Below are 27,869 nucleotides of genomic sequence, written 5' to 3' on the forward strand. Positions count from 1 at the left end.
GAAAGCACAAAAAATCATAAAAATGGGGTATGTCCCAGTAAAGTGCCAAAATTGTGTTGAAAAATTGGGTTTTTTTGTGATTCATGTCTGCCTGTTCCTGAAAGCTGGGAAGCTGGTGATTTTAGCATCGCAAACCCTTTGTTGATTCCAATTTCAGGGGAAAAACCACAAGCCTTCTTCTGCAGCCCTTTTTTCCATTTAAAAAAAAAAAAAAAAGTCTGGGTACCTCTAGAATCCCTAGGATGTTGGAAAAAAAGGATGCAAATTTGGTGTGGGTAGCTTATGTGGACAAAAAGTTATGAGGGCCTAAGTGCGCCCTGCCCCAATTAGCCAAAAAAAGGCCTGGCACCTGAGGGGGTAAAAGGCCTGGCAGCGAAGGGGTTAAAGAGAAAACTTGAACTCTTTGTAAGTGATTTGCCAAGCATTGGGTGATCGATGCAAGAGCATGGTCGTCGATTTTGATTTTAGAAAGTTGGTACAGCAAAATCTCATATGGCAAGACATCAAATATGGCAAACAAGTCGAGGAGGATAAGGGCAGCAGTGCCTTCCTGATCCACTATTAGTCTAAGGGTTGTCCGAGGTCATGACTAGAGCAGGTTCCACTGCTGTGTTGGGGTCGGACCAGATTGGTAGGAGTCTTAAATGTTGGGCATACATTCAGTGTGTTCAAGGTTTTGTATGAGGTGAGTGGAAGAAGTTGTCTACAGTCATTAATGGTGCGTATGTCTTTTAAGGTATGGTGCAGTGGCCAGTGTAGTGCACACAATCGGGGATTCTCTGCAGTCAGTGAGCAAGTGAGTACACTGAAGTTGAGATTGAGGTAGGTCATGTAAACAGTCACACTTCATATGAGTGTGTGCAGTGAACAAAAGCTTGTGCATTCAGAAGGTCTCAATGTCCGATTCAGTGATGGACAGCACCAGTGATGGAGCGTTAGTCCATTTGGGGCGTGTGTGCTAGTAGGGAATGTGCAAAACCATACAGGTGCTGAAGATGGTGCACAAAGATAGTGAGTACCTGCAAATAGTCTGTGGTTGTGATGGTGGACGAATGTTGTTTAATCAACCACATGTGTACGTCCATTGTGGCTTTCTTTGAGTTAAAGTATTACGTCACAGTAGATTTCTTGTTGTAACCCGGCAGCTCTTAACCCAGTAGTTTTTTTTAAGTATATACACATAGCTAAAGTGTATTACTTTCTGTAAATGTGAAGGGATTTGAAATTGGAGGCCAAAAATTGAGTTGATTTCTTGGAAAACCGCAAATACAGCAAACAGTAGTATGGAGATTGGCGGTCTCACTGAAGCGCTAGTTTACTTCCATAAAAATAGGCTGTGTTAGGAGTACAGAAGACAAACCGATATGTGAGAGTTTAGTAGATCATTTTGTCTTATAAAAATAAAAGCACACTTGAAAAAGCTACAATTTTCCATTAAAATTAGGGCTCCCAGTTTGTCATTTTTACAGATAAATATAGACAGAAAACTATTTTCCTGTCTGTATTTATTTTTAAATACAGAAAAAATATGGAAAATAGGCCTTCTTTTATTTTATTTTTTACCGTCAAACACGAGTTCCAGGTCTGTGGGTGTACAGATTGAGAGTAGCGGAGGTGAAAAACGTCAATAGATATCCTAAATTAGCTTATTTAATTGCTGATTAATTTATTACAGATATACAGTTGTTTAATGCTATTCAGATTGCAAGTGTTTTCAGATAAAGCTATTGCACTGTATACTTCTGAATCCTTTTGAAAATTTAAATGAGTGTACACACTTATTAGTTAAATAAATATTGGAAAATAACTTGTAGCTTCATTTATACAGTAAGCACAATATAAAAATGGATAAATACAGAAAAAAATAACAAAAAATAAAAATGGATATATACAGACAAATGTAGAAAAAAAGAATACCATAAAACTGGGAACCCTAATTAAATTAACATTTCATATTTTGTTTGTATAATAAAAAAACATATTTTTTTTGGTTTAATGTATTTTTGTTTTTGTAGTTGTGGGTATTTTTGAGTTTAATTTCGTAGAAATGGTTTCGGTGGGGGTTCCGCGACTTTCAGTCGTGATTTAGTGGGAGTTCACAAAGTCAAGGTTAAGAACAGCTGTCAAAACTGAAGCAAAGGCACTTGGAGCTGTACCTTTATGTCACAGTCAAACGTTGAAAAATATGCTGGCTGGTTTGTAAATCTACTTTCCAATAACAAGAGGAACTATGTCAAAGATAAATAGGTTATATTGACAAACACGGTGCTTATCTAGAGAGCCGGTATGATTGTCTTGTCCTTTGTGATGTCTAAGGTTTAATATTTTGTTTTTTTTTATGTGAGTGGAGTGCTTCTGCCATCTTGTGGTCAAAGCAGTGCTCCAACATAACATTGATGCATCGGTCTGAGTCCTGTTTTTGTTAGAAAGTAATTTTAGCTTTCCACCTCTTGGTATCCAGTACAGGGCTAAGAATATTCTTTATCATTATTTCCGCTAAGTTTTATGCTGCAAAGTTTCATCCCTTTAAAAAACATTATCCCGCCATTATTAGTTGCATGAAAAAATATAGTTTATCAATTTTGATGAGCGCGGTTGTGGAAGGAGGTGCAGCCACTCATGCTTCTTACATTGTTTTGCTGCTCAGGCGTCCAGAATTTACAAGGTCAGGCAGGGCTTGTGCACAGTGAGCAGTGGCTAGTCTGCTGTCGCTTACCAGCAATTATTTTATATACTGATAAAGGCTGCTAAAACAGGACCTGTTTTGTAGGTATTCCCTTGTTGTTTTTCTCTGGCGCACTTTAAATAATTGATTTAAAAAAAAAAAAAGAAATTTGAAGATTTCACGTTGCATTATGCCGAAGACCGTATGAGCTCTTTGCGTATAACAACAGTAAAAAGCGTAAATTATAGTTGCTATTGCATATGAAATCAAAAGGCAAATGGACACCGACAAGTTCATTGATCGAAAATGACAAGTATTATGAATATTATGAAACGAAGTGACTAGAAATGAAAGCGGAGCAAAGGGGAAGTTCATTAATACTGGAGATTAAGTTTGGAGTTTATTTATTTGAGTAGCCGTTTTTTTTGTTCAAAATCATTCACTGAGTTTTGAAGTTGCATGGTATCAAAAAGTACAGACAAAGTATGGGGAGAGAGGGATACACAGAAGAGAAAAATTCTTGACCAGACATGTACGTTGTAAACCTAAGTTTGTGTGATGAGAGATCGTATCGTCAAGATGAGCAATTATAGCAATCAGGTATATCACTATTAGTGCGGTGCCACTGTGGTTAGGGTAGGTGAAGTGTACGTGCCGTCGTAGATGCAAACAGATTTTCTGTATAGAGACAGGTGGGATGGGGGAAGGGCCGTGCCATGTTTTGGAGGGGGAGGGTACTGACCATCACTTAGGGGCAGAGGGTGTTGAGGTGGCATCTGGGTTACATAAAGAAAGGATTTCCTCAAGCAGGTTGGTTCTGCATAAAGAAGTCAAGCTTTTTTCAGATACGATGCAGTGTGGTTGGTTGGGTTCTGACCTCTGATTGTGTAATGTGGGTGCTTATTAGATAAGTATCCCAGGCCCACCAGATGTGTCGTATGAGACATTTTTTATTGGATTTGCATTCTAATAGAATTACTTTATTGGCGATGGTGAGCAGAAGGTCTAAGAGCGAGAGATCCGTGTCTGTAAGTTCAGTGGAGGGCTTTGCCAAGAGTGGGTTCAGAACAATAACTGGGAAAGAAAGGTGTATAGGCTGTTTAAAAATCATTTGAAGTTGTGTCGTTATGGCTTGCCAGAATTCTTGCAAATTCGGACGGGAGAAAAACATATGTTCGACATCACTGTTGGGTAGATCACATGACCAACATGCATTAGTGCTTTTAAGTTTAAGTCCGAACAGTTTCTTTGGGGTCCAGTACATGAAGTGCATCGCGAAGAATTTAGTTTGGGTGAGAGGTGGTATTAGTTTATTCTTGAATAAGTCAGGTCCTACTTTTGACCAGAAATCAGCATTGGGAGGGATTAGGTTCTTGGATGAAAAATAGATGGACCATTTTTGTGCGAACGGTGATTGGCGTGTTTTTTTTATTCGAGGTGAGTAGTTTGTACACTTTTGAAGTGGTGTGGGCACTCTGGAGGAGTACTTGGAACTTGGGTATTATGGGTGAGATATGAACAGGTCAGAGTTTTAAGATTTTAGCTTTAATTTTTAGAAAAGCATAAAAGTCCCTGTTAGAGAGGTTGTGTTTATGCTGAAGAACAGCAAATGGTAGTGCTCTGAATTGTAGTAGAGGTCAGCTATCGTGGAGATCCATTTGGTGGCCCAAGATGGACCTACCTCTAGTGATTTGGGATTTGGAGTTTCTTATTGAACCATAGTGATGTGGAAAAGTATTTGTGAATATTGGGATCCAGAGACGAATCTAGTGATAAGAGGGCTGAGACAGTGTCCTTAATGTTTTTCTGGGAGTGCTTGCGGGGAACATGAGTCATCGTGAGGATGGACGTCGGTGGGGAAGAATGACAAATGTAGATTTCAAAAGGTAACCAGTTAGGAGCGTTTAATGAATTGGTATGAAACCAACGGACTGGGTGGGTGGCCAAAAAGCTGTCTGATGAGCTGTACATAGAAAGTAGGAAACTATTTGTCAATGTTATGAAAGAATTTTAGTGATATGCGTGTTGGGATCATGCTGGCTAGGAAGTTTATTAGCGGTGAGATCATCATTTTGATGGTCTCCGGTCTACCCCACCATGATATGTGTTTCGGGGACCATGCTGCTAGCAGGTCTTTTATTTTATTTAGAGTTTTGTGTTGATTGGAGGAGAACAATTCAGCAACATTATTGGAAAGTCAGATACCAAGATATTTAATGGAGTACCTCCATTGGAAGTTGGAGGAGGCGAGCATGGAGGGGTGGCAATGGACGTTAGGGGGAAGTGTTAGACTTTTCATCCTTGGCGTGGTCTCACTTAACTTTTTTCCTCTGTTCCCCAGGTTGTTGATGTGTGCTGGACTCTGATTTTACTGTTTTTGTTACTCTGGGCACTTTACCACTGCTAACCAGTGCTAAAGTGCAAGTGCTCCTGTTTAAAATGTTTACGTAATTGGTTCTCCATGATTGGTTTATTTGTTTTACTGTTAAGTCCCTAGTAAAGTGCACTAGAGGTGCCCAGGGCCTGTAAATCAAATGTTACTAGTGGGCCTGCAGCACTGGTTGTGCCACCCACACAAGTAACCCTGTAATCATGTCTCAGACCTGCCACTGCAGTGTCTGCAAGTGTATTTTTACACTGTAAATTCGACTGTACCCACTTGCCAGGCCTAAACCTTCCCTTTTCTTACATGTAAGGCACCCCTAAGGTAGGCCCTAGGTAGCCCCAAGGGCAGGGTGCAGTGTATGGATAAGGTAGGACATATAGTAATGTGGTTTATATGTCCTGACAGTGAAATACTGCAAATTTCGTTTTTCACTGTTGCAAGGCCTGTTTCTCTCATAGGATAATATGGGGGCTACCTTTAAATATGATTAAAGTGTAGATTCCCCTAGAGAGTAAATGGACATGTGGAGTTTGGGGTCCCTGAACTCACAATTTAAAAATACATCTTTTAATAAAGTTGATTTTAAGATTGTGTGTTTGAAAATGCCACTTTTAGAAAGTGAGCATTTTCTTGCTTAAACCATTCTGTGACTCTGCCTTGTTTGTGGATTCCCTGTCTGGGTCAGTTTGACAGTTGGGTTGTTTTTCACCTCGCACTAGACAGTGACACAAAGGGGGCTGGGGTGTAACCTGCATTTCCTGATTAGCCATCTCTGCTAGGAGGGAGGGGTGGAGTGGTCACTCTCATCTGAAAGGACTGTGCCTGCCTCTGACAATGCCGGCTCCAACCCCCTGCTGTGTGTCTGAGGCCTTGCCTGGGCAAGGCAGGATTTCACAAGTAGGTGTGAGTCCCCTTTGAAGAAAGGTGACTTCAAAGACTAAAATGGGTTTAAGAAGGGCACCCAAATCTACAGACTTTAGAAACACTTCTGAAACCAAGAGGAACCTCTGCCTGGAGAAGAGCTGATAGCTGAGGAAGAAGTGCTGCCCTGCCTATGACTGTGCTTTGTGGAGCTTTCCTGCAGTGCTGCTTCTGCCAGAGTAAGAGGGCAAAGACTGGACTTTGTGTGCCTTCCATCTTGTGAAGAAATCTCCAAGGGCTTGATTTAGAGCTTGCCTTCTGTTGTTTGAAGTCTCAGGGACAGCAAAGACTTCTCTCTGCCAGCACCTGGAGTCTCTGGAAAGACTTCTGCTTTGACAAGTGGTGCCCTATCCAGTTCCTGGGCCCTTGAAAGGAAAGCTGGTGGAAATCCAAGGAAATCGACTTCGGCCGACTTCGGACCGACGCCGTTGCTGAATCCGGTAACGCCGCCTGCACCTGACGCGTGACCTTCGCTGGAACGCGACGCTCTTCGCAGGCCCGACGCCGCAGCAGTCCCGCTGAAGTCCGCGACTCCGTGGAAGTCGCCGCACCATGTCGTGACCGACGCCGCTCGAAGTGCACGGATTCAATGTTTTGCACAGACGCCGCGATTCCCGACTTCGCGCATCGGCTTGTTTTCACCCTTCACCAAAGGTACTGTACTTGGGGGTCTACACAACTCCGTGTCCGGCGCCGCTGGTGTCGGCTTGTTGGGAACGACTCCGTCACGACGCCGTGTTATCATCTCATCAAAGCATTTCCTAAGCGCTATTTTTGAGTTTAATCTTTAAAAATTCATAACTTGACTTGTGTATGTCGGATTTTTGTCGTTTTGGTCGTTTTGTTTAGATAAATATTTCCTATTTTTCTAAACCGGTGTTGTCATTTTTTAGTGTTTACATGAAGTTACTGTGTGTGTTGGTACAAATACTTTACACCTAGCGCTCTGAAGTTAAGCCTACTGCTCTGCCAAGCTACCAAGGGGGTAAGCAGGGGTTAGCTGAGGGTGATTCTCTTTTACCCTGACTAGAGTGAGGGTCCTTGCTTGAAGAGGGGGTAACCTGACTGTCAACCAAAGACCCCATTTTTAACAGGAAGGATTTCTGTTTTATCTTTGTTCAGTGAATAGCCAGAGTATTAGGCAAAGCTATTGATGTTAGACAGAATTGCTGATGTGGCAGAACCAGGGGAATCTGTGAATATCAAAATGTTATTGGCCTAGGCAGCTGTTTTATAGCGCAGATTGTTGGAGATGCCAGGGATATTGGATGCTCCATTGAGCATTAGGAGGAGGGGGTCAATTGCAAGCAAGAACAGGTGTGGGGATAGGGGGCAGCCTAGGCATGCCTCTTGTTGTAGGGGGAACAGTTCAGAGAGTAATTTGTTGATCCTCATTCTGTCTGTGGGGTTCTGGTATAGGGCCACAGTAATGAATTCTGGTCCTAAGTCGTGTTTAACAAGAACAGCTTCAAGGTAAGGCCAGGAGACCTTAATTAAGGTCTTCCCAGCATCCAGGGCAATAGCTGCAGCCACAGGAGAAAGTGGGTTAGAAGTCTTTTCAATAATATGCAAAGAGAGACGAATGCCGTTGCTTGCTAAACAACCTTTGATGAAACCGGTTTGTGTGTACTATTTTAGGAATCATGAGAGCAAGACGTGCAGCAAGTCTTTTTTCATATATCTTTGCCTCCATATTAATGGGCGACATAGGCCTGTGCATTTTGGGATCTGAGTGGTCCTTTCCATCTTTGGGAATGACTACAATAATGGCTTTGGCAGCTGATCCTTTGACCGTGCCCTTGTTAGCAAAATGGGATAGTGTCTGATTTAGGGTCTCAAGAATGGTGTCTGTAAATGTTTTATAAAATTCAATAGATAAGCCGTCTGGGCCTGGGACTTTCCCCAAGGGAATGGATTTAATTATGCCGCAAATGTTGTCTCCTGAGTTTGGTTCTGCTAGCTTTTGCTGTTCGGTTTTGGATATTTTCTTGATTGTTAAGGAGTTCAAAACTTCTAAGCAGTCGGGGTGGTATCAGACGATGAATACAGTTTGGTGTAAAAGCGTTGGAAAGCTTTGAGAATCTCAGCAGTAGGTGATTGTAGTTTGTTTTGTTCATCTTTGATCGAATGGATAAGATTACTGTTGTGTTTGTATTTAGGTAAGTTCCCAGTGATTTGCCAGCTTTGTTAAGGTAGAACTAGCTGCGTCTGTTTACTTCCCATGGTATTAAACTCATACTTAAGGAGCTTTAAAAGTGCCAAGGTGGTGGGCTCATTTTTTTGACGGTAAAGTATTTCATTGGATTCTGTTGATAACTGATCAAGTTTTAGTTTGATGAGTTTGTTTTTCCGAGCCATACGGGTAATGAATTGGCCTCTCATATAACATTTGAGGGAGTCCCAAAGAGTAATCCATGAGGTTACTGAGTTTTTGTTTATTCTAATAAATGGAGAGAGCCCTTCTTGAAGTTCCTTTCCTTGTCTCTGGGTCTTCCAGAACTTCCAAATTCATACATCAAGTCTTAGATTTTGGGGCACAGGGAGGATTTGAAGGCACTGTGTTACAGCTGCATGGTACAAAATTATAAAATTGAGGTTGATGCGGTGTAGCGTAGAAGTGTGGATTCAACTAAAAGATAGTCAGTTCTGGAGAACGAGTTATGCGGGGGAGAAGAAAGTACAATCACTACCTTTGAGGTTATTAATTCTCCAGACGTCAATTAGTTTATGCACTGAGCATGCATCACTTTATGTGAATTTGGTATTCCGTATTTAAAGGCAGATTGTCTATCTAATAACGGGTCCAGAGGCAGGTTGAAGTTGCCCCCTAATATAATCTCCAAATCTGATGGGAGGAGAGCTAATTTGACTGATAGAGAGTTCCAGAATGACGGATTATCTGAGTTGGGTGCATAAATATTGACTGTGTAAATGTTTGTAGAGGGGAGTTTGTAGAGGCCTGATTAGCCCTCTACCTTCATTGTCAGGGATAGACTTAATAATGGAGATTTTAAAGGATTTTGAAATCAGGGTAAGGACCCCATTCTTTTTCGAGGTAGCAGGGGGGCAGGCAATGTCTGAAATCCAACCTGTACGGAGAGATAGGGCTGCTTTTTATCCAGTTATGGTTTCTTGTAAGAAGACGAGATCACCCACAATACTCGCGACAATACTCAGAGAAGTTTCTCCGTTTCACTAGTTGATTAAGACCCGCAGCATTAAGGGGAATTACTTTCATCAAACTCGTGTTTGGGTTAGTCATTGCTGTGGACTGAGAGAGTAGTTGGTTTAGTGTCTCTGTAGATAGGGAGGTGCGACCTGTCCCGGGTCAGTCTGCAGGCAGTATATAGCACAAGGTAGGAGAGTTCGAAATTGATTTTACATGTAGCGGGATAGAGGTTAGGGGTCATAGGTGGGGACAGACAGCACCTATGAAGTAGAGTAATGGATGAAAAGATGAGGTATATCGAGTGGGCAATGGGTGTCACATGCAGGACACAACAACCAATCAGCATGCACAGTTCAACCATATAGAATGAGTTTGAAAAACTGGAGGGCAGAAGACCGCCGCAGCTTGCAATTGGCATAATTTCTCATAAGGCCATTGTCAACGTTGGCGTGGAACAAAACTTTGGTTCACATTTTTAACTCTTTGTTGTTACTAAGTCTGAGCAGTTAGGAATCACAGTCATAGTTATTATTATTTTTTTAATTATTTTTTATTATGCTTTTACATATACAAATGAAGCAGTACAGTAAGATTATATATTTGCAAACTAATACAGTTCAAGCATCATACTACATTTTATCTGTAGACATTTTCTCTTTCTGAAGTGCTTCAGCATTGAGTTTCGTTGTTATGGTTACAGGTCCCCAGCGGTCTCGAACCCCTCCTCCATTTATGATCACACTTTGCTTATTCATCAGTAGTCTCGCCCTCCGCCTCCCCCGTTTCCTTCCCTATAAGGTACTGTTTGTATATTTCCCAAAATTTCGCTGGCTTGTTTGTGGGAGAGAGTAATTCATTATAATCTGTTTGTGTGGTGCAATAAGTCATATCTCTGTGCCATTCATCTATTTTAGGGATCGGTCCCCGGTCCCACCTCATTGCAATTCTACGCTTAGCTAATAGCAGACCCATCACCACCAATTTTCGAATAGTTTTTGGCAAGTGTGCATCCCAGCCCACGAGTGCCAAAAGTGGCTCAGCGTCTATTTGTGTACTAGTTATGGCTGTCAGCTCATTGCTTTCCAGAAAGTTTGCACACTTTCACACTCCCATGCCATATGCAAAAAATCGGCTTGTTCTACTCCACATCTGGGGCAGTCTGAATTTTCACGCAAACCATATCTGTGTAGACTGGTTGGGGTGTAGTAGATTCTATTAAGGAATTTAAAGTGAATGAGAATCACAGTCATAGTTGCAATGAAAAATCAGGTCCCAAACCTGTGTACTAAAGTATCTAAGAGCGTGCATAGGAGAATGTTTCCATTTGTATGTTTGGGTGGTCTAGATGTCTATATCTGCATGCATGCGCAGGCAAGCATCAACCAAGGGTTGGGTGTAAAGGAATGTGCAGGAAAGCACATAGTCCCGTGTAAGTATTTCTTTATGTTTGCTCACACTCCCCAAGTTCACAAGGAGTTGTATGCGTCCCCGTGTATGTGGTGGTGAATGAATTTATAAAAGGGGGCGGGGTGAGCCTAAAATTTTGAGACAAGACACAAGGGAGGGGTTAGGGGTGATTGGAGAAGTCAACAGGCATTTATAAGGTAGGCCCGTATATGGATGCATGTATACATACCTGCTCATACAGACAAGCATTAACAGAGGTCCAGCTGTACCCGCACATGCAGGTAAACACACATCTTTGTGCATGTTTTCTCAATTACCGTTCCGAACTGCCCCTGTCTGTGCCCACCAATGTACTCAGTGATCAAGGCGCTAAAGGTGCTCAGTGTGTGTGGGTGAGCGGGGAGGTCATTATACAGGTCAATAACATACATGTGTGATAGTGTTAACAATATACATATGTGATAGTGTTTAACAAGATATTAAGGGCATTACAATACACCAAGAGCCCCTTAAGAACCTAATCTGACACAAACAGTAGAGATAAAAGTAATATAGTCTGTCAGTAAAAAGTAAGGTAAGCTTGGGGTTGTGTCACATCATAAAGACTAGTAAGGATAATGGCATCTGTGAGTATTGATAAAAGATCATCATTCAAGTATGGGTATTTGAAGAATCATCCATCTGGGTATTATTTGTGCTGTCCAAGAATACGCGTAGGTCCGAGGGCTCTGAAAAAACATGCGTATTTCCTTGATGAATTATCTTGAATTTGGCTTGGCCAATGGAAGAGTGCTGAATTGCTCTGTCTAGCAGGGAGCGTTTTAGGGCCAGGCAGCCCTTCCTTCTTATGACTGTATGTCTGGCATAGTTCTGGGTTATCCTAATCCTTGCTCCCTGCCAAATGAGGGATTTCATCTTCTTCATGTGGTTAATGGCTAGTTCAGAATGTTGAAAGCGCAAGGGTCGAAAAATTAGCGCTCGTGTCAAGTGTTTGGGTTTGTGAGTTTTCGACCCTTGCGCTTTCGAATCGATTTCGAAGCCCTTAACAAAGTTGATGCCCAGGGTTGACGGAATCCAGGATTCGAGGAAAGCCACTCTTGGAGGGTGATTTATCCTCTATTCCTTCTGGTAGTCCAAAAAATTCTCAGACTCTCTGTCCTGTTGTGACCCTCCAATTCTGTAGTTCGCGCTTGAGAGTTTGACTGACATTGTTTTGAGGAGAGTTTTGTCTTGTGTTAGTAGGCGATCTTCAGCCAAGCTTATCCGGTTTTCGGCATTTGTAACCCTCAAACGCAGGTCCTTGAGACCTTGTCTGATAGCTGAGACCTCTGTTTGTAACATGTTGGTCTTGGTGCGTTGCACTATATCATGAACGTCATTAAGCTGTTTAAGGATCATTTCAAGGGTGGACTGATTTTCTTGTTTTTCCTTGACAAGAGAGTCTGGGACCAGTGCTTTGTGTTTCGATCTCTTAAGAGTAGTTTTGGTTTCTCTGTCTATGGGTTGTTTGCTTTCCCTCTGTTCTGCCATTTTGCCGTGAGTTTGATGAGTAAGGTCGGCGGAAAAGGGAGGCCAAACCAACAGTGCAGATGGGTGCTGGTTCACATTATAGAAATTTCCGACAGTCACAAATAAACACAGATAGTCACAAGTTAGTGCTGCGTGATTATGTGATGTTACATAGTCTGACCTTCTTGTAGACCAATATTAGAAGGTGAGAGGCAGCGACACCTTGGGTCTTAGTTGTAGAGACTTGGACGTCCTGTTAGGTTGACTGTATTCTATAAAGAATTAGGGAGCCCTCTCTAGATTTGTAGAGAAGCACAGGCAAGACCCTAGCATCGGATTAAGGAACTCTGGGTGCTCCGGGTAATCTTGATAAGAGTGGTAAATCACCAAGTACTCATAAGACGTGAGGCCTGCAGGGTCACATATGGGGTTGGATGACCACGAACAACGCAGTATGTTTGGCACTTTGAGAAGGGTGGGCATAAATGGCTACCATTCCGCGTTGAGGAACATTGCTGGAATTGAGGGAGGGCTAGCCTTGCCTTCATCAGCTATATCATTTCTCAGACCCATCATAACAGTCATTGTGTGGAAAAACAGAGCAGGCTCCATAAACATTCATTCTTCGAAGCGCACGTGCTTTCAGGAGTGCACACAGAATTAACAGTGTACCTGTTTTTTTTTTTTTGTGGGTTGTATGATTCCTTTATGATGCAGGGTAATTCATTGGTGGCAGTGCGGCTGAAAATTCAGCTCCGATCCGTCTGGGAGCTCTGAGCGTTTTCAGTGCGCTGCCATCTTGGATGCCGAGGTGGTGTGTGTTCTCGGGTAAAAAGTGGCTTTCCCGATCGACCGTAACTTGTGTAGTGGGCCGGCTTCTAGGAATAACGGGACACACACACAGTGGTTGAGGGTACTGTGGAAAACTGCGTCAGCGCTGCCCCGTCTATATTTTATAGCCTCTGTTCTGCGCTCCGCCCGGACGTGTGGAATAGGATACAATGTATGGGAGAGTCCGGATGGCTCTCTACATCCCTCCTATGTTTTACTTCACACAGAAAAGCAAGGGATTACATAAAATAAAACGTAACAAACTGAGAGTATCCAATACCGGATTGGTTGAGACCGAAACGAAAATAAAAGAGAACGGAAGCATAGAGAGTAGAAGAAGAACGAACAGAGAACAGAAGAATATCAGTGTTCACATGAGCACCAGAGTGGCGCGCACCCGGCTTGCTCACAGTAGTCAACTGGTCACTCCAGGTCCCTGGAGTAATTCTCTGGTCGCTGACTCGTGACGCCACAGGGGTCCAGCAGATAGGTAGTGATGTTGAGATATAGTTCATGACTGATCTAGATTACAGACAAAGTCCTTTAGCTGACTTTTGGCGCTGGGTTGGGACGCAGATGATACTTTCCACTTCGGGTGAGCAATCCTTCATGGCTGGTGTCTCCAGACGGCGGGTCACGCGCACAGGGCACCGCTACCGGAGCACTCCCTGTCCCTTCATCGCCGCTCTTAGACACACCCGTCGCTTCGTCTATCTCTCCTTCCTCTTCAGAAGGGGCCGAGACTCCCGCTTTCCTGAAGGGTGACGCGTTCCTGGTAACCCTGTGCCTGCCTTAGGCTGCTGTTATCATAGCGCCTTGAATGCTGATGACCTGCCATGCTTCAGGCTCAAATGGTGTTTGGAACTTTCCTACTGCCCGACGACTCTTCACTACCACCCTATCACCTTCCTGAAAGTCCCTATGTCTACTTAGCTGTTTTTCATTGGCCTTCTGATTAGTGAGTTCTCAGCGTCGCTGGGTGGCTTCTACATCTAGTTCTGGTGACACCCAGTGAGGACCAGCCATAATGCAATCTTGTGGTGGGGCTTTGAACATCAACGCTGCGGGTGCACACCCGGTGGTACTATGTGGTGTCTGGCGATAAGCGCTCAGGAACTGCTTTAGCCATTGTTCCCCATCTTCTCTTTGTTCCACACCTATCCTGAGGGCTCGGTTCAGAGTTCGCATAAATCTTTCAATGTCACCATTTGCCTGAGGCCAGTATGGCATGATCTTGCGATGACGTATGGCCAACCCATCCAGGTAGGATCGAAACTTTTGTCCATGAAACGGGGGCCCCTTGTCTGTCCTGATCTCGTCAGGGAGCCCAAACATTGCAAATGTCTTTTGAAGTACTGGTTGTACATTCTCAAATGAAGTAGATGATATGACCTCAACAACAGGAAACTTAGTACATGAGTCCATAAGGATGACTGTCAGCCGCCCATCTGGGAAACTTCAGAAATCCATGCTCACTTTCGCCCATGGCTTCTGACTGGCAGGTTCGGTGATGATGGGGCAGCTGGGTGGTTCTCCAGATGGGATGACGCATGAATGACACTTCCCCACCAATTCGTCAACCCGGCTGTCCATGCCGGGGAACCACACCTTGGCGCGCAGCCTCGCCTTGGTTTTTGCATTACCTTGATGACCCTGGTGTGCTAGCTCCACCACTCAAGCCCACAAGCTCTGAGGCAGTACAATTCTCCTTCCCCGAAGAATCAGTCCTTGACTATCCGTGGACAGCTCATCTTGCACCCTCCACATCCCCTGCATCCCCATCTTGTTTTCATGGTTGGACACTTTCGTCTTTTCTAGGAAGTGCTTCCATTTCCTGTGATCTAATGCTTCCTTGACCTGGTTCAGTACCACATCCGCCTTGGTGGCATTCACAATGTCTGCTACAACAAGGGCCTTGGGACATGCTGTTTGTACGACCATGCTGACGAACACTTCGGTGCTCTCCTCATCTTGCTCTTGGTATTCATCTGTTGTTATCGGGGATGGGTGATGAGATAAGTAATCAGCTGGGTTGTTGCCCCCCACCCTCCGGTCGATAGACAACTGTGAACCGGTAGGGTTGAAGCAAGACGGTCCAACGTTCTATTCGGGGAGGCGCCAGACGCGGGCTTCCGGCGAACAGTGACACTAAAGGCTTATGATCAGTCACCACTTGAAATTCTTGCCCATAGATATACAAGTGAAAGTGTTTGCATGCCCATCGGATCGCTCAGGCCTCCCGCTCAATCTGGGCGTAGATAGTGCCCTGCTGGCGTACATAACCGGAACCCACTCCTGATGGTTTTGCTCCTGGAGAAGAATGGCACCAAGACCCACTGGGCTGGCATCTACCACCACCTCCGTCCATTGGTGAGGGTTGAAGTAGGCCATGGTTGACTTATCCAGTAGCGCTGCTTTGATGTCCGCAAATGCCTTGTCTGCGGCCGGGCTCCACTCCCAGCGGTACGCTCCTTTGGTGAGCTGTCGGAGGGGTTCCGCCATTGTGGCAAGCTGCGGAATGAACCTTCCGCAATATGTCGCCATGCCCAAGAAACTTCTTACTTCAGTGGGGTTTTTGGGAATCGGGGCTTGACGAATGGCATCAGCTTTGCGTGGGTCCACCTCTAGACCATCCTTCGAGAAAACATAACCAATGAACTCCACCGATGTTTGATAAAATGCACATTTTTTCGTGTGGAGTGTCAGCCCCGCATCCGCTAGTCTCTGCAGTGTGGCCCTCAGATGGCGATGATGTTCGTCTCTAGTCCTGGAGTGTATGAGGATGTCATCACTCAAGTTGATCATCCCCGGCAGCCCTGACAAAGTCTCTCTGATGGCGTTCTGGAACACTTCAGCTGCCGAAGATACCCCGAAGCTCAGTCTCTTATACCGCCGGAGCCCCACATGTGTTGAGAAAGTGGTGATGTTTCTGCTATCAGGGTCCAGTTCCAGCTGATGATAACCAGCATTAAGATCCAGTTTCGAGAACCATTGCGCCCCATTCAGGTCTGCTATGATGTCATCCATCGTAGGTGTTATATGTCTCTCTCTTCGGATGGCTTTGTTGGGTATGCACATGTCGACACAGAGGCGAATTGGTTTCGGCGCTATCACCAAAGGCGAAATCCACGGTGTTGACCCATCTACCTTTTCTATTACTTCCTTGTCTTCGAGCAACTGCAGTTCTTTTTCCACCATTGGTCGTAGGTGGAACGGTACACAGCGGTGTCTTAGGGCGACTGGAGTGACACCTGGGTCTATGTGGAGTTTGATGCGTTTCCCTTTTAGCCGTCCCAACCCTTCGAAGAGCTGCGGAAACTCACTAATGAGATGTTCAACATGGGAGTCGTATACTTGGCGTGTGATACCCCAACAGAGTGCCTCGGTCTCCAGTTACCACATAACATTTTGCTTGTGTCGAGAATTTTCCACTGGTTACTGACACCTCCACCGTGCCGTTCAGAGGAAGCGGCTCTCGACCCCCATAGTTGTGTATTTTGGTGGTGGTTGGGGTAAGAGATGGTGTAGGGGTTAACTGTTGGAACAGGGTGTCATCCATTACGTTGACTGACGCCCCCGTGTGTGAGTACTGTTGCTGATGTGCCGTTGACCTGTATGTTGCTCATGGGGGGCGGTCGCTTCTTCTGTTGTCTCCCGCCGGTGAATGAGATTACAAAGATGTCTTCATCCTCATCTTCTTCAAAGATGGGCATTCCTGGAGCTGTGTTTTCTCTAGAGTCGTCATTTTCTTTGATTACGCTCCTGACCTTGGCGTCCTTTCCCTTTTGGTCTCCTTGCCTGTTTCTTCCTGACTTGCACACTTTTGCAAAAATGATTATTTTTGCCACACCGGTTACATGTTTTCCCTTTCACCGGGCACCCCGTCGTTAGTTTGTGTTCATACCCGCAGCTTCCGCAGGTGCGTTCACTGGGTCTAAGAGAGTTTGGTCTGCATCCTGGTGATTGACAGGTTTCAATGGCATCTATCTGCTCTTCTTTCACCTGGACTGGATGTGTGGTAGAAGCAGCTGCCAACGATTGTCCTCTCACCGCCGCCATGGCATCCGCCCGGACCGCTGATAGTTCGTGTGAGCGTGCCAGGACCAGGATTTAGTCGAGGGAGATGCCTTGCTGGCGTAGGATGAGTTTTCTCAGAGCATTGGACCGGCATCCCTGAATAATCTGGGCTCTAATCTCCTCTTGCTGACTGAGTCCTACGCATGAGATTGCTAGCTTTCTCGGTCGTGCGTAAAACATGTCCACTGACTCGACATCCGTTTGTTGTGCCTGGCGAAGTTTGAAGCGTTCATAGTCTGGATTCAGTTGGGGATCAAAGTGTTTGTTCAGGGCTGCAACTGCCGCATCAAAGTCTGATTTGTCGCCTGTGTCTGGGAGTGAATCAAATAATTCTTGTAGCTCGTCTCCGCCTATCAGCAACATGAGGGACCTGCGCACCGCTCCATCTGTTTCTCTTGTGGCGCAGAAGTAGTTATCTAGTCGATTTAACCATAGGCGCCATCTTGGCACTGCTGTGGCCGGGTCAATCAGGTGGCTGAACGAAGGCAGTGCAGTAATTGAGGAGTGAGCACTGGTGTTCAGTTCTGAAGGCAGCTGGGGATTTTCTTGCAGTGGTGCACTCATTTTGTCACCCCTTGTGTGTTCACTTTTTTTTTCCTTGCTGCTAGGATATAGGTTTATTATTTTTCTCCTTCTCTTTGTTTTTGTGTTTTTCAGTGTTCTTGTTGTGTGTATGTATACTTTTCTGACTATTTATGTCCTTATATATGCGTTTTCTTCTCTTTTTTTTTCTTTCTCTCTCTGGGAGCTCCCCGAGGGTATATCTTTTAATTACACTGGGCACTTGCGCCTTCAGCTCTGCTCTGCACGCTCCCTCCTCCAGGGAACCCGATCTAGGCCTTTTGTTGCCGTTGCTTGGCAACAGGGTGTGCGCGAGTCTCTCAGCACGCACCCCTCCCCCACGTGGTGTTGACACGCCTCTGACGGGAGCGCAGGGCTGGGCTCACCGCCGGAGGCAGGACGGCCTCTTCGTTCCTCCAGGCCACACCTGGGGAAACCACGAGACGCCGAGCAGCACTGACGGCTCAGGTGAGGAGGCAGCTGCGAGCGCGCGGCAGCTCTCACCGATGGAGACACGAGGCGCGCTTCTTCCGGTGGAGACGCGAGGCAGGCTTCTTCCTGTCCCTCGGCTGGCGCAGACCGGGGGAGTGTGGGTCCGCCGCAGGTTCATTCAGTGTGGCTCCAGATGGATGTCGTCTCCTTGCCCCTTCCGCACGACACCATTCACTAGTGCTTGACGATGCGCAGCGCGGGTGTTCATAGGCCCACTCGTCGCCAATGTAGTGGGCCGGCTTCTAGGAATAACGGGACACACACACAGTGGTTGAGGGTACTGGGGAAAACTGCATCAGCGCAGCCCGGTCTTTATTTTATAGCCTCTGTGCCGCGCTCCGCCCGGATGCGCGGAACAGGATACAATGTATGGGAGAGTCCGGATGGCTCTCTACAACTTGTAGTGCTGATAGACTTGTTCGGCCCAGCTTGCGATTGCGTCTTGTGGAGGGCTCACAGGAGCTCAAGGAGAAGCCCCCATCCTGTGTGAACGCTGGCTACGTGCACCAACCATTTGAGAAGCCTTGTAAAAACATGTGGAACAACAGAACATTTTCAGCTTGGAAGGCTTGGTAGAGTGGTAAAGGTGAGACAGTAAAGTGTGATGCGTGAGACATAATCCTTTCAGATACATACATATTTTGCTTCTGTGACAATATTTGGACCCAGAAAGAGGTATATTTTGGAAAACATCAGGGAATGTCATTTCACCATTAAATTGCATTGAAGTGGGAGACATTTGTTGTGAAAGACCAAAGTAAAGCTGTGTTTTGTACTTCAAAAAGCACATATTTACCGCTGAATCAGTAGTATTGCGATGCATGTTATGCATGGCATGTTATTTGAGCCTGTATGTCAGGCTAGTATGAGCAGTGGGCTGTGATTTAAAGTGAGATAGTAACCCGTTTTGTATACTCTTCAAACTCTCAATTCAAATAAGCAAGTGAAGTCTGGCATTTAAAAGGGTGAACCCTGTAATCTAAATGGAGATTAAACACTTTGTATTTGTTTTTAACTCACATTATCTCAATTAAATTCTGTGGAGTTATTTTGTTTATCACACGGGTGGATAGAGGTATAAAGAGGGTTAGGTTATAGGTGCTACATGCGGGTGTGCTCACAATTGATTTTGGTGTTCGACCTACAGAAGGCTGGGTTTTTAGGAGCATTTTAAATGATGGTATGGAGGCTCACAGGGGGTGAGTGCCAGTGAAAGGGTCGCAAAAGAGTGGACTGTTCTTTGCTTCACAAGGAGGTTCACATTTGAGGATTGTAGATTGCCGACAGGAGTGTATCTAGCTAATGTTCGTGAGCAGTACGTCGGGTAGCACCATGGATCACTTCAAAGACCAAAGACAGTTCAGGGATTAGCAGACAATCAGTCAGCTTGGTGATTCTGAGCTGTCTGCTTGTCTGGGGTGGTTAAAGAAATTGTGAACAACAAAGTTAAAAATATTATCTGGGGAGATGGATGAATGTATTTTTATTTGTAGAGTGCAAGCATAGCTCAAGAACAAGAGTGCTAAACAGGAGGCATGCCCCGCTGGCAAAATACAATCATGGGGGAAGGTCAAGGGTAGACCATCAGGTTAGGTATAGTGATCCTTGCAGCTTTTCTATGCCCCAAGTGGGCTTCAGCCTTGTTGGACCCCATCAGCGACCTACAAATTGAGTTAAATGGCACAGTGAGCACTGGACCAAGGCCTGGCCACACCCATTACACTTAGGATGCTTCACTGAGAAGACAAAATGATGGTAGGTGGAATGCTTAAATTAAACTCAGCCACCGCTAATTGATCACGGTGGCATTCCAGTCTACATAAGGGTGGTAAAAATGAAGATATCATTTTGCCATGGGAGGTGGATTGTAGGGGAAGATGAGGCCCCAAGACTGACTGGACCTTCTGGTACACCCCTGATATAGAAGGTGGGTGTTGAAAAAGAGGACGTTTGGGATTGGGAAGGATGGGTTGGAGAGATAAGGTGAGAACCAGCCCAGTGCAGATCCATTCCCGAAATGACACAGATGTTGTAACTGATTCAGGATGGTCGACCATGTTAAAAGCAGCAGAGCTCAGGAGAATTTAAATGTAGCATACATGACTCTGGTGGGCAGAAGTGAAAAAGTTGAGGTACATGTGTTATGTGTGTTTGGTTTCTGTGAAGTAAAGTGTCTGGTAACCATAATGGAGTAGGTTTAAGGCATTTGTAGGTCTAAAGAGCAGATTTGGAAATATTGTGGGTGGGATTGGGATAGAAGAGAGTGATTGAATGATGAGGTCCGACAGTTGAGTAACATTGGAGACCTGTCCCAGATGATTCATAATTTCGGAACTGAATGCACCTGACCGGTGAAAGGAAAGGGTTGCTGACTTGAATATGAGTAGGAGTTCTGCAGGAGAGAGGTGTAAGATGTGAAGTTGAACATTATCGGTGATGGCTTGTAAATGAGTGTGTGGTTGCAGCGGGAAGTAAAGAGGCAACTTCATCCCTGTTAATAGATTCCTTTTAAGAAAAAAGGCAAAGCCAAAGGTGCTAAAGGAGGACTGGGTAGTGGCTAAACATTGTACATGACTTAATTAGGAGGGGATTAAAGTAGAAGTCTTTGTCAATATGTAGAACAATTGTAAGAGTACTGACTGCCAATCTGTATTCCTCCCAGTGTTCATGCATTCTGAATTTCTGCCATCTTTGGTGGTGTAAATGTGTGTGCGCCTTAAAGGGGTGGACTGTGGGAGGGAGCTGGAGCTGTGAGTAGCATGCAGCAAGATAGGGGTTTGTACCATGAAGATGTACAAAAAGTCGTTTTGAAAAACTAATATCAATAAACCCATCTCAGGCCGCCGCTAAGTAGTAGCATTGAGGTGAAATCTACAAAAAAAAAAGGTCCCCTTTCTTGGAGTATTTGAGAAACATCTTGGCCTAGCTCAGGTGAACTACACTATCTCCTTGTATGCGTGAATAGATGTAATCCTCTTGTGAGCTTGCCCGTCCTCCGCACCTACCATTCCCCAAGAGCAACAAACACATCACACAACTAAACAATTACCAACCTTTGTGTTTCATCTTGTACCTAGTGCGTCCACCATGTCACACCTTGAACTGTCTGTTCATGTGTATGCTTTTTCGATTTAGGCTGTTGTAAGTTTATATTTTTTGTGGTCCAGTTTCAGACGTGGACTTGCCTCAAGTTCAATTTTATCTTTTTGATATTCCAGTTCGTCCAGTGTGCAGGTAAAGCGATCGGAGACTGAACCACACATCGGCTGAACTTAAAAGGTGGCTTAGTTTGCTCGAGCTTTCCTAGCCTTTTAGAGGCATCAGCACATCGGGCAGTCTCCCTCGTCTGCTGGAAGCTAGCCAGCATCTTAATTGGACGACATGCTAAATAAAAGTGCATTAAGTGTTCTTGGAAAGCACCGTTCATCTTATGAAAAGGAGGTTCGAACCGAGCGTGCCAATTGGCATCTGTGCTCCATACAAATAAGTAACAAAATCAATCATTGGTCAGTGCTGGCAAGCGGATAAACCAAATAACAATAGGGTGGATCATGTATTATATTATGCAAGTATTTTTCAAAATGCCAGTTTTTAATTTCCATACTGAGTCACCTGTTAAATGACTTTTACATAACACTGGATCACACGGACCCTCTTCGTGATGAAACATGGTTTTGCTGTCTACAGAAACCTTCCTCCAGCACTAGAGAGGAATGTCACTCTGCACTGGTTATGGCAGTCTGCGCCTGCAACAGCTCAGCATATCCTAACTCACAAAGCCACATTCCCTCCTCCTCCACTTCTCAAGTGGTCCAGCTAGTAACCCACCTCTCTAGTAGAGCTTAAACTTTCTTATCCTAGTGTGTACTGTGTAAGCCGCATGCCTAATCACCTGACATGGTTTTCTTTTTGATACAGGTATTTCAGCACATCATACGTCGGGAGATAAAGGACGAGGATGCGCGACATTTGTCGCGAAAGTTTCGTGATTGGGCCTATGGGCCAGTCTACTCTTCTCTGTATGACCTCTCATCATTGGACACCTGTGGAGAGGAAGTGTCTGTACTGGAGATTTTGGTGTACAACAGCAAGATAGAGGTAAGGGTGCGGATGGGTTCTAGTTTAATCTCATGTTTGATTTGTGTCAACAGAAATTTACGTTGGAGTGGAAACGTGCTCAGTATGAATGATGTATTTGTATAGTGCCCACCAATAACCATAGACTGAGAATAGATCACCGCACTGAAGCGCTGCAACGCTGGCATTTTTCTGTTCGCTAATACGATTCTGAGAAAATCAGGGGGGCATTAGCCACCGATGTACTGGGAAGCCTCGGCCAATCTGACAGGATGTGACCGGCCACCTTGAAGCATGTGCCTCGAGCAGCTCTGCACATGCCAGTGGGGGCTGTGAGGAGATTCCAGTGAGTGGCCAGCATCTGTTTACCTCGTGCCTTGAAAGAAGGAGATGGAGCATGAGAGGAGTCCTGCAAAACATAACTTTAAGAACACATTTTAGCTTAAGAAATGTTGTTTTACATCAGTTGGGGAGCAACCCCAAAGCCTTTAAATGAAGCTGCATTCTAGGCATTTCCCAGATTAGGTTATTGGTCAGTTGGCTTCTGACCTCTGTGGAGTGTCCGGTTACACGATGCCTTGTGAGTCGTATTGCACCTCATCTCATTTGATTTCTAGCAGTCTGAGACTTTGTCATGACATACCCGTGTGTAATCAGTTGGGGAGCATCTCTTACTCTAGCCACAGCATGTCGACTAATGCTTAGCCTTGTGCTCCTTATAGTGGTAATTAGAGTTGACTAGGTGACGTCCGCAATCATCCATGGATGTGGCCTAGGATAAGGATGACTGGTGTTGGCATATACATGCACCCTGAAATACTCTTGGTTGGCAAAGTGTGCAGGTTCATCCACACTGGCGCTATTGATTGAAAATGAAAACCAAACGTCTGGGTCAGACATCCGTGACGTCTGCCTCATTGAAGCTCATCTATCTGCCACATCCCTCCTTGGGAATATGTTGTCCTGATCAGCAGAGATCCTAGCCTGTGGATTGATGACATGCAGCCTCTGCTGTTTAGCACCAGCTTTTTTCAAATGGACTAATGAACAATGGCCCTCGCTGCCACAAACCAACTGCGAGAGTATTTCCAGCTTGGGGAATACTGGAAGCTTTAATTGCTTGAAGCTCAGTTGTAGTCTGCAACGAACAGAATGTGCACATTATCTATTTCCCAGCATTTTACACCCATTATGGAGCTTGAGATAATAGAAGTGGCCAATGGTGGTTCTCTTCAAGGTTTACACCAAGCAGTGAGCCTGGAAGAAAGTGTGGAAGTCTGTGCAGAGCGCAGAGTGGGAAGGAGAGCAGGGTTGCCTCTGTGCCAGGAGGTAAGATCAACCCTCCAGCATAGCACTCCTCTTTCCCCGGGCACAGCTGGTGGACAATAACAACATACAACAGTATGGAAAGCCTACCTTACCTTCCATGTGGCAGGCAAGAATTCTGGGCACCCACTATTCCTCTCACCTGTACACTGCTAATGTGGGCAAAGGAAGCAAAGCTCCTACCCTTTGTTCTTACCCAAGTTTTTCTGAAGCGGGAATGTGCTTGCTTCTGCCTTAACCAACTCAAGACCACCACTTGCTTGTGGAGTATTGAGAGAGAATGATTTGGAAGTACTGAAAGAGATCATTTGTTTTGAAGTCCTCTGCTCACTTTCTATTCCTAACCCTAAACGTGCAGCCTCTGAACCAGAGATTGTAAGGGCGCCATATGGGATTGCAAAGGGCAAACCAGCAGGTACCCATGATGGCTTCTAATTGTGGCCTGTGGTGGAGCTCTTTAATTTGCTTTACCTTATAATGTGGAGAACTACAGTGCCAGGCTCTGCTCAAATAGAACTTTCTTTCCATGCAAATAATTGGATACAGACTTTTGCAGATGCTTAGATGACAGTTATTTAAATCACTCCTCTTTATATTGTAACCCTCCAGTTCAGTACCACTCCCTCCAGGGGTAAGCCCATCCTCCCTTTCTCATGGCATTCTCCTCTCCTTTTGTCTTCTTTATCTACATCCCCACCCATACAGCACTGAATCCTCTCTTCCTTGCACCCTCCCACTGCAATGACTGTAAAGTCCCTTCTCTTTCAAAGTGCTTTCTTTGTAGCTAGGCGTGCGCTTTATATACCACATGCCTGCATAGATACATACTGTAATGGCACAGTGTTTAACATAGAGCAATGAGATGGTTTTCCTAAAAAAATACCCATGTTATTCGATGTTGAAGATGATGTCGTAAACTAGGATTACTGTTGCATTCACCATTCTTTGTAACTATTTGACAAGATTTTGTCTTGATTCTGATAGAGTATCTTCAGTCCGGTGAGTACCAGCGTTTTCTTGCAGTGTTGTCTGGCTGGACCTTCTCAGCGACATCCATTACTAGAATAGAGCCCCTTAATTCTCCATCAAATTGGACTTTTCATAAATTCTGACCACATAGACACATTGATTTCCATACAACATATTTGAATCAAGGGCCCTACATTCTGTCCCATCTCTAGACTAATGTGTCTCTTCTCATTGCACTCTCTTTGACTCTCACAAACCTCTCTGTACTTTCTCCCTCGTGGTTATCAATCTTACCTTGTATAACTCAGATTATCTACAGACTAAAATCTTTGCCTGCACACTAGCCCTAAAAAGCTTCACATCTGTTCTTGGTGTGGTTAAACCCTCCAGATTCCAAGACCTATGTCCTCGTTTGAATCTAAACCTCACTGCATAACCAGCGCCATTAACTATTTATTGAACCTGTTATCCCTGTTAGATAAGATAATCAGTTTAGCTTCATCAACCGTCGCTATCTTCCACAAAGATATTTCCACCTATTCCTGTCAACACCAAGCTGAGTAGATGGCAGTGAAATATTGGACCCTAAATTACTTACTTTGATATTTAAAGCCATCCACAGCAACTCTACAACAGTCAAAATGTTATGCAGAATTGCCCAAACGTTTAGTGCTGCGGAAACATTTCAAAATATGCATGAGTTGTGCAGTGAGATATTACATTGACTAGATCGAGAAGTTTAGTTTTAAACAGGGCTGCTGGGGACTTGATGCTTTATGCAAGAAAGATTGTAAGCATTCCATTTTCCATTGGAATATACTCTGTGTCCCTTACAGTTGCTATAGGGGCCATGTCCACTCAAATAAAAGCAGAGTTCATCACCAGTTCACATGTTCCCCATGAGCGCAGCTATGCTTAGCCGGGCCCTGCCTGCTCAAATGAACATCCAGCACACAGCCACCATACCTTCTATGACTTCTGCTTAAGGTACATTTTCTTAATTTACTCTTGATTGAGCCATAATCTAAACAGGATGTGTTACTTGGGAAGAAAATTATTTTTTCCTGATGTCTGTTTTTTGAGTAGGCCAATCTGGGTATTTTTATATTGTTAAAGGGATCAGCTTCTCTTTTAAAAACAAACAAACTATTGTTCTAACTATTAAAGTCTTAACCTCTGTAGGTATTTAAATTGACCACGTTTCTGTTAATTTTATCTTTATTGTAAGCATTAGGATATACTTCATCTTGTGAATGGTCTCCAGTGCCTGAAATAATAACTTTGAGTGAATCATATGACTTTTTCAAAGCTATTTGCAACAAATAAATGAAACAGCATGATAAATATATGCAGGATTGACAAAGAATAAAAGAGATGATAGAATTTAGAACCAGAAGAAAAACACAGTAACAACAAAGAACGAAACCCATGTCATGCTGATAATTAATATTTGGTAGTCTTAAAAGAAAGGCATAAAAAGTCACAATCTCAAGCCCCATAAGTCCTCCCAGATGGATGATGATAAACGTGGTAGATGTAAATCTTTATCAATGTCGATGTTTGAATATTAATTAATATCTAACCAGGTGTAGTCGACAACCAGCTAAGATTTCATAGCAAATCTGGTGGACAAAACCGGATGCCCATGAAAGGGGACCTGTTGGCACATTCTACCTCATACTTGTTTAGATATTTCATTTATAAGGGGACACGTAAGGGTAGACAACCATCTACCCTCATGAGGTTGAATGAACCTTTAGACTCAGATAAGTGTGAGTGTTTGGCTCTGAATAAAACCAAGTCAACGGTAAACAAAACCAAACAATTTAATCATTAATCAACATTAGAGTCAGTCATTTAAAGACACCGTGACCTATTTGGCCATGAATCACCACACCAGTTTAGTAAAGTTCAAATATTAATTGCCCTTCAGATTAATAACGCTAAGATCACGTAAATCAAGCGCAAAACCAGTTTATAAAGATACATGAATAACACAGGTTGACCAAACCTTCTAAACAATCTCATCTTTGACTGACTATGAATTAGTAGGCACTCAAGAATCACCATACAGAATAAAAATAATATCAAATGCACAGTTGAGATTGAATGCATTGAGTTAACACAAATGTATTATTCACAAGCAGTTAGTGTGCGCAGCCAAATTCAGAATGTCACATTCTAACTGTTACATTAATTAGATTAAGCCTGTTGGGATTCATGCAAAAAGAGAAAAAGAAGACAAAAACTAATTTGGAAAATCTATGGCGCTAACAAAAATAGCAGTTTGGTTTCTAAAAGAGAAAAAAACATGTAAACCTGCAAGAAAGACAAATTCACAAAATGTTGGTTATACCTCTCCTTAATGGGTTCAGCAGACAGCAAAATATTAACCAGTCGAGCGTCTTCTGGTCATCTTCAGTGAACAGTGACATATAGGGAACAATTCAGTAATATTTGGCCTTAATGCATCTGAACTGTAAGTGGCACATAGCACATTATTTCAGTGCTTCAGCTAGAAAAAAGAAACAGTCTGCGCTTGAACAAGAGAGAATAAATCTTCTTCAGCAAAAGAATAAATCTGAATCTCGAGCAAGGGAGCATAAATCTGAACTGACATCACCTAAAACATTGCTGTATTAAAGCCCCAGAAAATGACTAGCCACTCTACTATTGGTCAGGCTATGTGGTGATTAGGACAGGACCAATTACATTAAAAGAACGTTTCTTCCTTGCATTCTTGTTCTCTTTATTCTCTCTCATTGGTTCAGCTTCTTCTACCGTCATAGCCAGTTCCCGTTGCACAGATAACAAATTTGTGAGCTGCAAAAAACTACTGAAAGTCTTTATTTTCTGTGGTACATAATCTATTTGGAAGTTATATAAAATGTTATAAATGTTACAGCACAATAACATTTCTCTCGGACATTAGATCATCACACATGATGTTTCAGAAAGGGGAGGAAACTTTCCACTGTTATCAGCATTTCCAAGCATCACATTTCATTCTGAATTAGCTTAACACAGACCTGTTTAAAAATGCAGTTAAATGTACAGTACAATATTTCATAAAACTCAACTATTTATTTTCTGAACAGGTAATTATTATTTTTCATTGCTCTCAGTTAGTAGAACATAAAATACACTTAATTAGACAATGATTTATTTTCATTTTCGAAATATCTGTGTTAATTATCAGTGTAGGCCTCATTTTCATTTCAGCCTTGCACTTTTAAACACACATTTTTATTTCAGTTAATCATGCAATTTTATTAGCTTTTTTTTACACTCTAACAGACTCAAATGGTCCTTCACGTGGTCCTGGGAAAATCTACCTATGCCCCCTCCAACAAATGTCCAGAGATGACAGTGAATTTTGTTCAGTACACCGCACTCCTTAGGATGACGTGAGAAAGAAGAATATATCTCCAGGACATTACCCAAGGTTGCTACAGCGCTTCACGGGAGAAACATTTTGT

At 43.8% G+C, this 27,869-nt stretch overlaps 1 protein-coding gene across 3 annotated transcripts in view; it reads left to right on the plus strand.

The window, feature by feature from the left end:
* Positions 1-27,869, plus strand: part of TRPV4 (transient receptor potential cation channel subfamily V member 4) — a 467,135-nt gene that overhangs the window by 326,605 nt on the left and 112,661 nt on the right. For all 3 annotated transcript variants that reach the window (XM_069214733.1, XM_069214732.1, XM_069214731.1), the window contains exon 7: positions 21,937-22,116. In XM_069214733.1, coding sequence (XP_069070834.1) covers positions 21,937-22,116 — 180 coding nt within the window. The remainder of the gene's footprint in view (positions 1-21,936; positions 22,117-27,869) is intronic.

This window comes from Pleurodeles waltl, chromosome 11, assembly GCF_031143425.1.
Source record: "Pleurodeles waltl isolate 20211129_DDA chromosome 11, aPleWal1.hap1.20221129, whole genome shotgun sequence".
Lineage (NCBI taxonomy): Eukaryota > Metazoa > Chordata > Amphibia > Caudata > Salamandridae > Pleurodeles > Pleurodeles waltl.